The sequence below is a fragment of the Lates calcarifer genome, linkage group LG16_LG22 (genome assembly GCF_001640805.2).
Source record: "Lates calcarifer isolate ASB-BC8 linkage group LG16_LG22, TLL_Latcal_v3, whole genome shotgun sequence".
NCBI lineage: Eukaryota > Metazoa > Chordata > Actinopteri > Centropomidae > Lates > Lates calcarifer.
Genome location: NC_066848.1, coordinates 2,063,165 through 2,075,786, shown reverse-complemented (window position 1 = coordinate 2,075,786; position 12,622 = coordinate 2,063,165). Strand labels below are relative to the sequence as shown.

General features: G+C 45.9%; 2 protein-coding genes across 3 annotated transcripts; one reads left to right on the top strand and one right to left on the bottom strand.

The window, feature by feature from the left end:
• The first annotated feature begins 167 nt into the window (after window positions 1–167).
• Window positions 168–7,194, top strand: sec23ip (SEC23 interacting protein). Its single transcript, XM_018680985.2, has 18 exons — window positions 168–428; window positions 958–1,466; window positions 1,547–1,760; window positions 1,859–2,052; window positions 2,139–2,228; window positions 2,323–2,443; window positions 2,639–2,728; window positions 2,807–2,948; window positions 3,032–3,240; window positions 3,339–3,436; window positions 3,574–3,747; window positions 3,839–3,934; window positions 4,011–4,187; window positions 4,276–4,431; window positions 4,858–4,960; window positions 5,782–5,964; window positions 6,048–6,210; window positions 6,555–7,194. The coding sequence occupies exons 1-18, from the start codon at window positions 296–298 to the stop codon at window positions 6,634–6,636; spliced, it is 2,934 nt and encodes a 977-aa protein (XP_018536501.1). The 5' UTR covers window positions 168–295; the 3' UTR covers window positions 6,637–7,194.
• Window positions 6,978–12,420, bottom strand: csgalnact2 (chondroitin sulfate N-acetylgalactosaminyltransferase 2). Of its 2 annotated transcripts, none has more exons than XM_018680987.2 (8): window positions 12,269–12,420; window positions 9,700–10,539; window positions 9,406–9,622; window positions 9,192–9,293; window positions 8,928–9,106; window positions 8,751–8,845; window positions 8,590–8,671; window positions 6,978–8,511 (listed from the first exon to the last, which is right to left on the bottom strand). In XM_018680987.2, the coding sequence occupies exons 2-8, from the start codon at window positions 10,349–10,351 to the stop codon at window positions 8,219–8,221; spliced, it is 1,620 nt and encodes a 539-aa protein (XP_018536503.1). In that variant the 5' UTR covers window positions 10,352–10,539; window positions 12,269–12,420; the 3' UTR covers window positions 6,978–8,218. The 2 variants fall into 2 exon arrangements, with proteins under 2 accessions (XP_018536503.1, XP_018536504.1); XM_018680988.2 differs by lacking the exon at window positions 12,269–12,420 and adding an exon at window positions 10,706–10,897.
• Window positions 12,421–12,622: the final 202 nt, after the last annotated feature.

The window sequence follows — 12,622 nt, the reverse complement described above, 5'->3', positions numbered from 1 at the left end:
GCTCATTTTAAACGGTTAAACATCACCGTGTGTGTGATCTCTCTAACCTGTAGGTGGCAGTAGTGAGCAATACTGTTTGTTTTTCTCCACAACCAACGAACCGCAGTCAAACGACCTGCGCAGCTTCCGTAGATCTGCAAACAATGTGTGACGTCGTCTTGCTGCGCGTGAACCTACCGTTAGTGCTATAGGGATCTGTAAAATCAGTGTGGGCGGACGGGGGAGAGCCGTTTGGAGAAGTGCGCGTGCACTGCCTGGCTGCACCGGTAGTGGCTACGTGTAATTCTAGGGGAAAATGGCAGATAGAAAAAATAATAATGTTCCCAACACCGGTGCTAACTTGCTGTTCAGCGCCGCTCCGGAGTTCAACTTCAACTTGCCTTTCATACCCGTGAGCCAGGCCACCGGTCCGGCGGTGCTGTCAGGAGGTGAGAGGGAAGAAAACGACGGAGGACGTGTCTTAAACATTAGCTGTGCCCTTAGCAGGCTAAGCTAGCTAGCTAGCTGGCTAACGGTGCTGCTGTCAGCTGTTATTCAGTGTAAAAGACATAGAAACAGAAAGAAAGAGTCTCTCAGCTGTCAGGCTAGCTAGGCTAATTGATAGCGGCGTGTTTTAGTTACTGTCCCCCAATCTGATGTGTTATTATAGGAGGAGGATGTGCTGCTATTTTGGAAGAGTCACATATAAACATAACCTTAAATTCGGCTACACCTTTACCTGAGTTAACTGGCATTTAAAGTCCTTTTTTTTAGACTTTTAAAGGGGTCATGTTAGTCTGTGGGAATGTTAAATGAGCTCTATTTTAATGGTTAAACTAGTAAAATTATCTTTAACATAAATACATGCCTGGTTTCCCTGCTGTGTTTAAGTGTCATGTGACTTGTATGTCCATCACAGACTCAGAGATGTATGTGCTGCCCAAAATTAAAGGTTGACTTTGTTTTAATGTTCTTTAGATGATTCCACTGATGTGGGAGAAGAAGACAGCTTCCTGGGTCAGACCTCTGGAAATGGACCAGCCCCGTCCACCTTCAACTACTTCTCCAGCCCTGTAACCACCAGTGATCCGTTTGCCTCCATCGGACAGTCGCCATGCCCTCCACCAACCCTGTCAGCAGCGCCGACGACAACAGGCCTGGTTTCTGCTCCCAGCAGCGTCAGCATGGCTCCGCCGCCCACAACAGGCTCCCACATGAACCCCGCTCCCCCTCCAGCTTTCGGAGGCGCGTTGTACCACAGCCCCATGGGACGTCACACACCTCCCCCCGCCTCAATGACCCCACCGCCTCCTCAGATGCAGCCGCAGAGTCATAATCCATACCGACACACCCCCACCAGCAGCAGAGCCAGTCCTTATATTCCAGCTCCGGAGATCCTGCCGCCAACACACACACCTCCGCAGAACCCCTACTCCCTCAGCTCTCCACCTCAGGCATTCCCGCCGTCAGGACCCACATTCACAAGGGTAGAGAGAAGAACTCATTAAGTTAATGATTAGACCGTTTAAGAGGGAGTTTATGTAATCAGGATGCTTTTTTTTCCCAGCCTCCTCCCACACAGATCCAAGCGCCTGCGCCTCCGCCTCCAGCCACCACAGCTGGAGCGATCGTGCCCGCAGGCCCCATGATGCCATACAACTACAATGTCTACGAACCTGTTCAGCCTCACTGGTTCTACTGCAAGCAAGTGGAGTCAAGGAGCGTCTGGCTTCCTTTCAGTATCATCGACTCCCTGCAGCTCGAGGAAACATACAACTCAGGTAAGATGAGTTTTTAAAATCCAGAGAAACTCCTCACAGTGCCGGTGCTCTCTAAAGTTTTTGTGTCCCTGTTTTTTGTTGTTTTTTTGCTCTTCCAGTTCAACCAGACCCAGAAAATGTGATCGTGCGAACGGATGGAGGCCGTTACGACGTGCAGCTCTACGACCGCATGAGGACTGCGGTCTACTGGGAGGAGGAGCCGACAGAGGTCCGCCGCTGCTCCTGGTTCTACAAAGGAGACACAGACAGTCGCTTCATCCCTTATTCTGAGGACTTTAGCGACAAGCTGGAGGTTTGTGTCGCTGCTAAATTTGACCGGGAACAGATTCCACGTTAGGAAAATGCAACATCCAGTCAAACGTGTCTCTTCACACACAGGCAGAGTATAAGAAAGCTGTATCTACAAACCAGTGGCACCGTAGACTGGAGTTCCCATCAGGAGAAACCATTGTCATGCACAATCCAAAGGTAAAACCGTCGTCTGATTTGCTCTAAGTGGTGTTCTTGAGTTGATTAATCCTATCAGGAGCGGTGACGACTGTTCTCTCTCTTCCCTCTGTAGGTGATTGTGCAGTTTCAACCCTCCTCCATGCCTGACGAGTGGGGCACGACTCAGGACGGGCAGACCAGACCCAGAGTGGTGAAGCGGGGGATTGACGATGACCTCGATGAAGTGCCCGATGGTAGAGAAGCTGCTCCTCAAAAACATGAAACTCCTGTGTTACTGCTAGTAAAATTACTATTTTTGTCAATGGAGTCTGGTATTGATATATAGCAAGGGGAAAATAGGGGAAATAAATTCATATTTAACTGTGAGATGTGTTTTAACGTCTGCTAGTAAATGTAACACGATCATAAAGATCATCGATCGTCTCCAGGTGAGCTCGCCAAGGTGGATCATCTCGTGTTCATGGTTCATGGAATCGGCCCCGTGTGCGACCTGAGGTTTAGGAGCATGGTGGAGTGTGGTGAGTACCGCACAGTCGTGCCGTTATTTCCCAGTGCTGGTGCTTGCGGCGAAACTAAACGAATCCGTGTGTTTTCAGTGGACGACTTTCGCAACGTGTCACTGAAGCTGCTGCACAGTCACTTTAAGAAACCCCTGGATGAGAGCGCCATCAGCCGGGTGGAGTTCCTGCCCGTCCAGTGGCACACGGCTCTGCACGGAGATGCCACTGGGGTGGACAGGTGAGGCGAGGCCGGGTTTACGCGACCTGTAGGGGGTTTCTGAGAGAGCACCACACCATTAATTAACTTATTTCTCTTTGCAGGAGGATAAAGAAGATCACTTTGCCGAGCACTGGAAGGTTACGTCACTTTACCAATGAGACTCTGTTAGATGTGCTTTTCTACAACAGTCCCACTTACTGCCAGACCATCATGGACACAGTCGCCCTGGAGATTAACAGACTTTACGCCCTGTTCTTAAAGAGGAACCCGGACTACAAAGGAGGAATATCAGTGGCTGGACACAGTTTAGGTACAAACCCAGCTCTGTAGCTTCAGCTCCTCTGGTTCCTCTGTCGTCACTTCTGTTCTTCACCTTCATTCTGTTGTTTCTCTCCTTTGTATTCGCAGGTTCTTTGATTCTCTTTGACCTGCTTTCAAATCAGAAGAACGGCTCTCCTCCGTTCTCTATGCCAGTCATGCCCACTTCTAACGGAGACACCAAACAGGTCAGACACCAGCTCATTAAATTACAATCCTGCTAATCACATAAGCAGCTAAGAGACAGTGCTTTTATTTCCCCTCTGAGTGTGATACATGCAGATATTTGGCCTCCTGATGTCCATAGTTCTGCTTCTCCTATCAGGTGGCAGCTCCTGTTACACAGAGCAGTAACACCGTCACTCCTCCACCGCCCGTCGAGGAGGAGGCGAAAGAAGACGGAGAGGAGTTTGAGGATCTCTCTGTGATGCTGGAACACCTGGGGCTGTCCGAGTACAAGAGCACCTTCGATGAGGAGAAGATTGACGTTGAATCTTTTGTAAGAAAAGGAAGGATTTTTCTTTTTTTTTTTTTTTGACAGAAGATGAGGTGGGTGTCTAATTTTATCCCCTTCTCTCGTGTCCTCTCAGCTCATGTGCACGATCGAGGACCTGAAAGAGATGGGAATCCCGCTGGGCCCGCGGAAAAAGATCGCCAAGTTTGTCAAAGAACGAGTGAGCAAGCAGGTAAGTTTCTTTTTCTCTCTTTGCGTGCAGCTTGCGAACCCGTGGCGATGGCTAACCGCGGCTTTCCTGTGCGCAGGCTGCTCGTCAGGCTGCACAGGAGAAGAAGGCAGAAGCCAAGGAGGTCAGTCAGGTCACGGCACCCCCACCAGTCGCCGAAGCTCTCCCTGATCCCGCTGTGAAGAAGCTTCCCACAGGCAACACCGTCTCCTCCATCCACGTCGACTATAATTACTTTGAAGTCGGAACTGGACAGGTAAACGTGGCTTAAAACACAAAGACAGAACTTGTTAAAAAGTTGTTAAAGGTGCTGAATTTGCCTGGATGTTCGATTTGCTCTGCAGGTGTCGGTGGTCTACCACGCTCTGGACTTCGAGCCGGTGAATTTCTTCGCTCTGGGTTCTCCGATCGGCATGTTCCTGACAGTCCGAGGACTGGAGAAGATTGAGGAGACGTACCAGCTGCCCACCTGCAAGGGATTCTTCAATATTTACCATCCGGTATGCAGCTCCTCCAACCTGTACATCAAGTGTCTGACAACATTATGGAAAGGATTCCTACAGAAGATACCAGAAACATCACTATATGTCAATACCAGACTCCATTGACAAAAACAGTAATTTTACAGAACAGAACACAGGAGATTCTGCCTCATTTGATTAGTTTGTTTGTGTTATTGTGTGGTATATACGTATCTGAATACTTCTTCTAACACTGAAAGTCACACAACAACACAAACAAACCAACAGATGGAGGCAGCGTTATTCCACCAGCTCCTGTGTTCTGTTTGGTAAAATTCCTGTTTTTGTCAATGGAGTCTGGTATTGACAAATAGTGATGTTTCTGGTTAAACAAAAAGGATCTTACTCTTTAATAAGTGCAGCTGAGTTACTTTATGAACTAATAGTTTCTTCTCTTTCTTTTAGTTGGACCCGGTGGCGTACAGGATCGAGCCCATGATAATACCAGACTTGGACTTGAAGCCTGTCTTGATCCCTCATCACAAAGGAAGGAAGAGGCTTCATCTCGGTGCGACACTCTCTCTTTATTCCCTCTCGTCCTAAGCTGATACTAAATGCTTTCACAGTGACACGTCTTCATAAGAAACTAAACTGAGCTGCTGACTAGTTCTGCTGAGTCCTCAGTTCAGTCCTCTGCCCTTTATGGGTGGGGTGCCCTAATTTTTGTGGTGGCAAAATACAAAGGACCTATTCTTATATTGAAAATGCTATGGTGCAATAAAGTGGCAAAACAGCAGCAGTGATTTCTCTCTTGCCTCTGCAGAGACTCATAAGCTGAAGGTCAAAGTGAAGTTTCTCTTTCTTGTTTTTTAGATTTTAACATTAAAAGGAAAACTCCAGTGTAGTACAGCCTCAGATTGTTATTATAAATGTCTGACAACATCATGGATACGATTCCTACAGAGACAGAGCTTTTTATTAATGAGTAAAATCCTTTTTCTTTGACCAGAAACATTGCTGTATGTCACTACCAGACTCCACTGACAAAAACAGGAATTTTACAGAACAGAAAACAGTTTGTTGGAATACTTCTGCCTCATCTGGTTAGTTTGTTTGTGTTACTGTGTGGTATTTTTACTTATTTAAAGGATCTGAATGCATCTTCCACCAGTGAAAGCCACACACCAACACCAACACACTTAAAAAAATCACAGCAGACGTATTCCAGGAGCTGCTCGGTAAAATTCCTCTTTTTGTCAATGGAGTCTGGTAGTGATCTTCTCGTTAAACAAGCACTTAATTAGTAAAGGAAGAAATTGGTTTTGGTTCTAATTTAAAAAAGCTATTTAATGCAGAGTGGTAAAGTAATGTTATGTGTCTGTGTTTCAGAGCTGAAGGAGAGTCTCTCCAGGATGGGCTCAGACCTGAAGCAGGGTTTTATCAGCTCCCTGAGGAGCGCCTGGCAGACGCTCAACGAGTTCGCTCGCGCTCACACCTCGTCCGCCCAGCTTCAGGCCGAGCTGGCCATCGTGGCCAATCAGATCGAAGAGCAGGAGAAGCAAGCGGAGGAGGGTGAGTTTCTCCCCCGATCTGTGACTCCTGAATCGAGTTATTTCTGCATCGTGTCAGATGAATAACTCTGTTCTGAATCACAGAGCACAAGATCCCAGAGAGCCCCGAGCCACAAAAAGACGAGGAACCTCAGGTGAAGATCGGGATGTTGAACGGAGGGAATCGCATCGACTACGTCCTGCAGGAGAAGCCCATCGAGAGTTTCAACGAGTACCTGTTCGCCCTCCAGAGTCACCTCTGCTACTGGTACAGCTTTAATTATTACAGAAAATAAACTCTTAAGATAATCTTCAAAAATGACCACTGTTCTGATGTTTGAAGCCTAAATCCAACCTCCAGAAGTAAAAAGCTAATGTTAGGCTATAAACCAACTACACCACGGTCACATGACGTAACTTACTTCCTGGTTTTAGGATCATTCCTGCAGCTCTGTAGCAACATTTCAACAAAAATAACCTCTTCATTTAAGCTGCAATCAGTCAGACGTTTACTACAGACGAACTCAGACATGTTTAAAAAAATTGCTCACAAATAATCTCATTTCTTCTTCTAATTTTCTGAGGTAATTAACACATGTTCTTATTTTGCAGGCAATCTGAAGACACTGCTCTGCTCATCCTCAAAGAGATCTACCACACCATGGGGATCCATCCAGAGCAGATCGCACATTAACACATGAAGTACCTGAGATGAAAATAAGCCTGTCTGAAACTTTCCCATCTGGTTTATTTCATGTCAGCTCTCCTGGATTTCAATTATGCTTTTTTTCTATTATTTTTTTCCCTCTTTTATTTTCTATTCATGTAGTTTATTGTATACAGATGAATAATACAATTGTATTATGCCATTTGTCTTAAATTAAGAAACATATGAATGAGCTGGTAGATTCAAAGACACTTTGACGGGTTTGATATGACATTTTTATAGTATAAATTATAGAACTGATGACGTTTACTGAAAAATATGTATCATTAAATCAAATGCCAACGGGAGAAATGACGCAGCAGCAGCAGTTAATGCAGCCTTCTTTAAGTTTTATTTCACGGCCAAAATGTCAAAATAAATCATTTCCTTGCACAAGTTCTGTTTGAATTGTTGTGAACTGCTGAGAGGAAGACATGTAACATTTCTCCTGCAGGACGAGGAGACTTTTAAGACTATCTACAAAAAAAAAGCTGTAATATTGAAAAAAAACAACCATTGATTAAAAATAATTACAGTACAAGATGAGATGCAAGAGTAACCTGCTTTCTTTGTGAGAAAAATAAAGCACTTCTTGCCGGCTCCACCTACGATTTTTTTGACAGCTGTACTCGCTAACATCGCGCCCTCTGACCTCCGCGACTGAACCTTCGTTGTTAAGAAACAGAATAAAACAAACGGCTTCCCTTAACACACTTCATGTCACTTAAAGCACGTAGGCACGTACGACAAAAGTATTCAAGTCACGCGTTATGAAACGGAAGGAACATTAGAAAAGTATTTACAAGAAGAGCGGCTGTAACATTCAATCTCAGTCCGGTGTCAGGAATCGTATTGACGGGTCTTTGTTTATTTGGAGTCCTGATAATCGTAGCGCTGCATGCTATAAGCAGATCTTAGCTCCTGGCTCTTTAACTGTTCCAACATGCTCAACTGTCGTCAGCAGAGGAAAGATAAGTGACCGACCGTCACGTTAGAAACACACAAAAAGGTCCCTTTTTAAAATAACATCACCAGCCTGACACATCCTATAAATACAGGTGTATATATACCGTATATATAACACTAACAGAACAGTATGGCTCCATAAACAAACTGCTAAGATACTGTATAAAGTGAAAGCTGGAGAATCAGTAGAAACTTACTGGCTCTAGTGGGAATCTTTTCTAACTTCTGTTTTGAGAAAGTGCAACTTCTTACTGAAATCAGCAGCAGAGGGATGAACACGGTGGAGAGACTGTGTTTAAAGCAGGAGCGATGGCGTAATGAGGCGTTTAATGTATCCCGAGTTAATAACTGCATGCTGCGATATGTAAGATACGATGTCAGCCCCTAAATCTGAGAGATATTCAGCAGGTTAAATATTATTTGATTGTGTACTCGTGTTTGATGCTGCTGTAGTTTAACATTGATCGCCGTTTGTTTTTTTTGTACATTCATTCGTCTACAGCTGTGCGGTGAAATGCAGAAAGATCAATGTAAACGTGTCTTTGCTGTAACGTGTCAACATGGTTCAGCACCTCAGAGTCTCGAGTCGACGCCGGAGGTTCCCTCAGTCCTCGGCTTTGCTCTGAGTCTTGAAGGCCTGTTTGCGCAGGTGAGCCTCGATCTCCTCGCGGAACACCAGCATGCCCAGGTGGGAGTGCGAGGCCTCGTTCATGGCTTTGGACTGGATGCACATGCGGTACTGCTCCGGCGTCAGCTCGTCCGCGCACTGCTTCTCGTGCCACAGGTGGAAGAGGCCGGACACGGGGGTCCGGATCACGATCAGGTCGCTCCGGAGGTACTTCCTGTACAGGTGGACGTCCTCCACGCCCCAGCCTTTCACCTCGAGATCAAACCCTCCTGGAGGAATTATAAACCCGTCTGTGAGATGAAGCTCTGCTTTAATTTAATTTCATGAAACAAATAATCAAAACTTACCGATGTTCAGGAAATCTGAGCGATACTGACACGTCATTCCAAACCCAAAATCTCTCCAGAATCCAGCATCTTTTTTGTGAATCTATTTGAAAACAGACGATCACTGAATTGAAGTTTTACATAAAGAAAAACGTAATAATCAGAGCTGTCACAGTCCTCACCAGTTGGAGTTCAATGGGTGGAGCCAGCTCCATATTTCCGTAGACTATGGCAGGATTGTACAGACTGAACACCACTGGGTAGAAGACTTTCTTGTCTGCAGCACAGAAATAACCAAATATCAGCCACAGTCCAGGTTCAAAAAGACTTTAAACGTCATAAATCTGCGTGGAACCTACTCGGGGCGGCGTGGAGTCGACAGGTGTTGAGGAACTCCAGTGTGAAATGGATGTCGACATCACAAAAAAACATCAGGACGTCGCCTCTCTTCCAGGCGTGGGCTCCGATATCCAGACCCCGACCTCTGGAAAACTCCTCGTCCACTGGAATCAGGGTGTAATTGGAGAAGCTCTCCTCCCTGAAAACAAAGTTATTGAACTCCCATGACACATTAAGCACAAAAAGAAACAGCACACGAGCTTTTTCTCAGCGAGAGGACGAACCTTGACATTTTTTCCAATGATGACTTTGCCTCCTGTAGGCCCTCCTGCCCAAAATAAACCACTGTGAGATGCACTCGTCTGTCCTGCTGAATGCACACCTCCCTGGAAACATTAGCACACATTAAACGTTTTTACAACCTGGTAACAAAAACACAGCGTCACTTCTTTCACAACACGTCTGCAGGTGAACACGCTGCGGCACGCTGCCTCTCACCTGAAGTTGTGTAAGAACTGTGTGAAAGTTTCTACTCTGCCCGCCAGCGGCACGATGATGTTAATAATCATTCCTGATGTTTCTACAGATGTGCTCCTGACTTTCATTAAGGGACCAAAGGGCCTGAAGAGCGTGACGTGGCGGAAGCTGCTGGAATCCTCTTTGGCAAAGAACAGCTCGTAAAGCGTCCCTTTGTCTCGCTCTGTCCTGTAAAGTCCTGCCAAATAAGAAAAGATGAAAAACAGTGAGAGGACGAATCAGCTGCAGTCGCTGCTCTGCAGCTGTGTCTCTTACCCTCAGTGAAGTGACCCTCGGTGTAGGTGAGTCTCTGCATCGGCATGTCGTCCTCCACGCCGTCCTCCTCGTCCGGGTTGTTGATGATGTCCAGCGCGGCCTCGATGACCTCCACCAGCTCGTCCCTGCGGTCTTTGCGGACGGGTTTCTCCTCCGGGTGCCGCGTCAGCCCCATCTCCAGCTGGTACACCTTGGATGAGGTGAAACTCTCGAAGGGCACCAGGGCGTACTCGCTGGGCAGGCGCGCCCCCGTGTTGACCTCGGCTTTGTCGATCTGAGAGTGCAGGTACTCCAGCAGATCCCCCGGCTCCTGGTCCTTAGTCTCGGTCAGGCCCTGCACCCCGGGCAGCTCCTTCTTGTCCTGCAGGAGCTTCAGCTTCTCGCTCATTTCCTGCAGCTCCTGCTTGAGCTGAGCGATCTGCCGCTTGAGGCTGGCGGCGCGGTTCAGGTGGCGCTCCTCCTGCTCCTGCAGCAGGGCCTGGTAATACTCCTTCCCGTAGCTCTCTCCCGCCAGGCCGGGCAGGACCAGGCTGACGTCCGCCGGAGGGGTGCACTCCAGCAGGTACGCGAACAGCAGCAGCACCAGCAGCAGGAAGAGCCCCAGGAAGAGCCAGCGAACCCGGCCCTGGAGCGGCAACCCCCGCCTGGGCATCACGCTCACATACAAGCTATAGCTCACAAGTCTGCATTCCCTGTCCCTGCGGATCACATTACCTACAGCCAGCTTCTGCGCAGCATCTTAGGAGATCTGGATGGCTGTTTATGTCATTTTACTGTGAAGGTCTTGGCTCTTGGCTCTGATGAATCACTGTCTTCAAACATTGGTCCATGTGTGATCACCTGGGGGAAAAAAATCACAGAAACAATGAGACAAAAACATTTTAGAACACAGGAAACTCACTTTAAATCAGATTAAAGCAGCAGATAATCACACCTGATAATACAACACTGTGTTACCATTCAACTGACAATCTCATTCAATCAATCAGTAATCACTTTTCTGTACCGTTCAGTAAACCGCTGACTTCCACGACGATTTTACGCTTTAAATATTCGATTTAACGCCGGAGGAAGAAGCAGAGACAGACCGAGGAATCACCTACACCTGGGCTGTCCTGGCAGGCTAGCACACGGCGGCTAGCTCTCAGCTAAACAACAGTACAGAGGAAAACTGGTGGGCGAGCTCAGCCACATCCAGAAAGCTGCTAACGGTCGACTTCCGGCCGAACGGAGCCCTCTTCAAAATAAAAGCGCGGCACACTCCACAACAGCTAGACTCCATATTTAAAGCTGTTTTCTTGCTAATCTTGTTATTTATACACGTTTTCTGATTGGTGTCTTCAGTATTTAGCCTTTGTCCACCACATACGACACAATTGTTTTCTTGAAGTCTTCACCTGGACTCACAGGTGTAAATCAGTCTCAAGACAGCTCTAATGAAAACCAGCAAGACTCCAGGAGTCTGAGGCGCCAGGGCTGGAAACTCTTTGTAGCTTCATAGGAAAAGGTGGTTTATTTATTTATTTATTTGTTTGTTTGTTTTACCTACATACTTCTTTTTTTCTAATCCAAAAGTACACAGAACTGTTGGTGCCAGCTTCTGTCTCCTGCTTGAAAGTTTGATTTTAAGGTCAAATCCATACAGAGCCCCAGCTGTTTAACTCTAACTTAAGAAACAATTTAAATAAGGAGTCATTCTGCAAAGTGTCAGTGTTTTAAATAGTCAAAAATAAAAAGAGGAAACAATACCAAAACCTGTATTTTAAGAGATGCTTGTTTGGCTTTTTTATGCAGAGTCCCTTCACACTTCAAAAAAAAGGAAGTCATATGTTTCCCAAAGTACAGTCACACAAACAGAGACATGTTAAATCCAGTAGAATCCAGTCAATCTGTCTGTAACACCTGGATTATGATCGTCATACTAAACACACTTCATTTAATCTCCGTCACTTTTAAAGCCAAACTAATCCTACGTAGGAAATGCTAACTAAACAAACAGCTCAGTTTGTGTGTAACGCCCTCATACGCAGTGGGAAAAAAAATTCACATGAAACTCCCACTCATCATAACAGACACTGTTTCAGTTTATTCAGCTTTGTTTCATTTCTGGCTGTCAAGGACAAGGACAGAGACAAATACACTGCTGTTTAACAGCTACAGTGAATGATCGCAGTGATACAATCACCTTGGTATGAATGTCTCTTCTGTCTGGTGGCAGTAAATTAAAGATTACACAAATCAGCAGGGACTCATAAATTCCACTGACTTTAACTGCGTTTAGATTATTGCACAATTTACTCAGAAGCACAGGAGTTGTGGTTTCTACAAGTAATTCTGCCTAATCCCTAACTTATGTCTTTAAAATGATCACATCTGGTTTGTCTGGTTTTATTTACTGCGATGCCATACATTTTGTGCGCACTTATTTTGAAAACCCACAACCGGATATCGGCGCGGTTGTGCAGCTAGCTTAGCGACGCTCGGAGCTTCGCTCCGCTTTCGTGTTATTTTATGACTGTTAGCGAGCCTGCTAACCGGGTTATAGCGAGCGAAAAAATAAATTACTCACCTCTTCCAGTCTTTGTCCATTCCTGCCTGTGTTCAGAGCCGCGGGTTTAATGGAAAACTAGCGGCGGCGGGCAGCTTCTGTAGCAAGATGCCACGGAGCAAAGAGAAAAGAGTGGGTCGTAGCTTACTTCCGGTCAACAAGTAGCCAATGAGAGGCTTGGGAGGGAATGTCGTCATCAAACACGCTTAACAGCCTTGTTCATAATAATAATAATAATAATAATAATAATAATAATAATTAACAGCCTTGTTCATAATAATTATATATATATATATATATATATATTTTTTTTTTTTTTTTTTTTTACAATAATTGTTAAGGTGCCAGATTTTTTTCCTCTTTTTATGAACTTGT

Coding starts and splice junctions, on each gene's coding strand:
- sec23ip (XM_018680985.2), top strand. CDS start 296: ATGGCAGATAGAAAAAATAATAATGTTCCCAACACCGGTGCTAACTTG. Junction 1,761..1,858: donor CGAGGAAACATACAACTCAG/GTAAGATGAGTT, acceptor TTGCTCTTCCAG/TTCAACCAGACCCAGAAAAT. Junction 4,188..4,275: donor TTGAAGTCGGAACTGGACAG/GTAAACGTGGCT, acceptor TTTGCTCTGCAG/GTGTCGGTGGTCTACCACGC.
- csgalnact2 (XM_018680987.2), bottom strand. CDS start 10,351: ATGCCCAGGCGGGGGTTGCCGCTCCAGGGCCGGGTTCGCTGGCTCTTC. Junction 9,623..9,699: donor CGAGGGTCACTTCACTGAGG/GTAAGAGACACA, acceptor CTTATTTGGCAG/GACTTTACAGGACAGAGCGA. Junction 9,107..9,191: donor TCATTGGAAAAAATGTCAAG/GTTCGTCCTCTC, acceptor CTTTGTTTTCAG/GGAGGAGAGCTTCTCCAATT.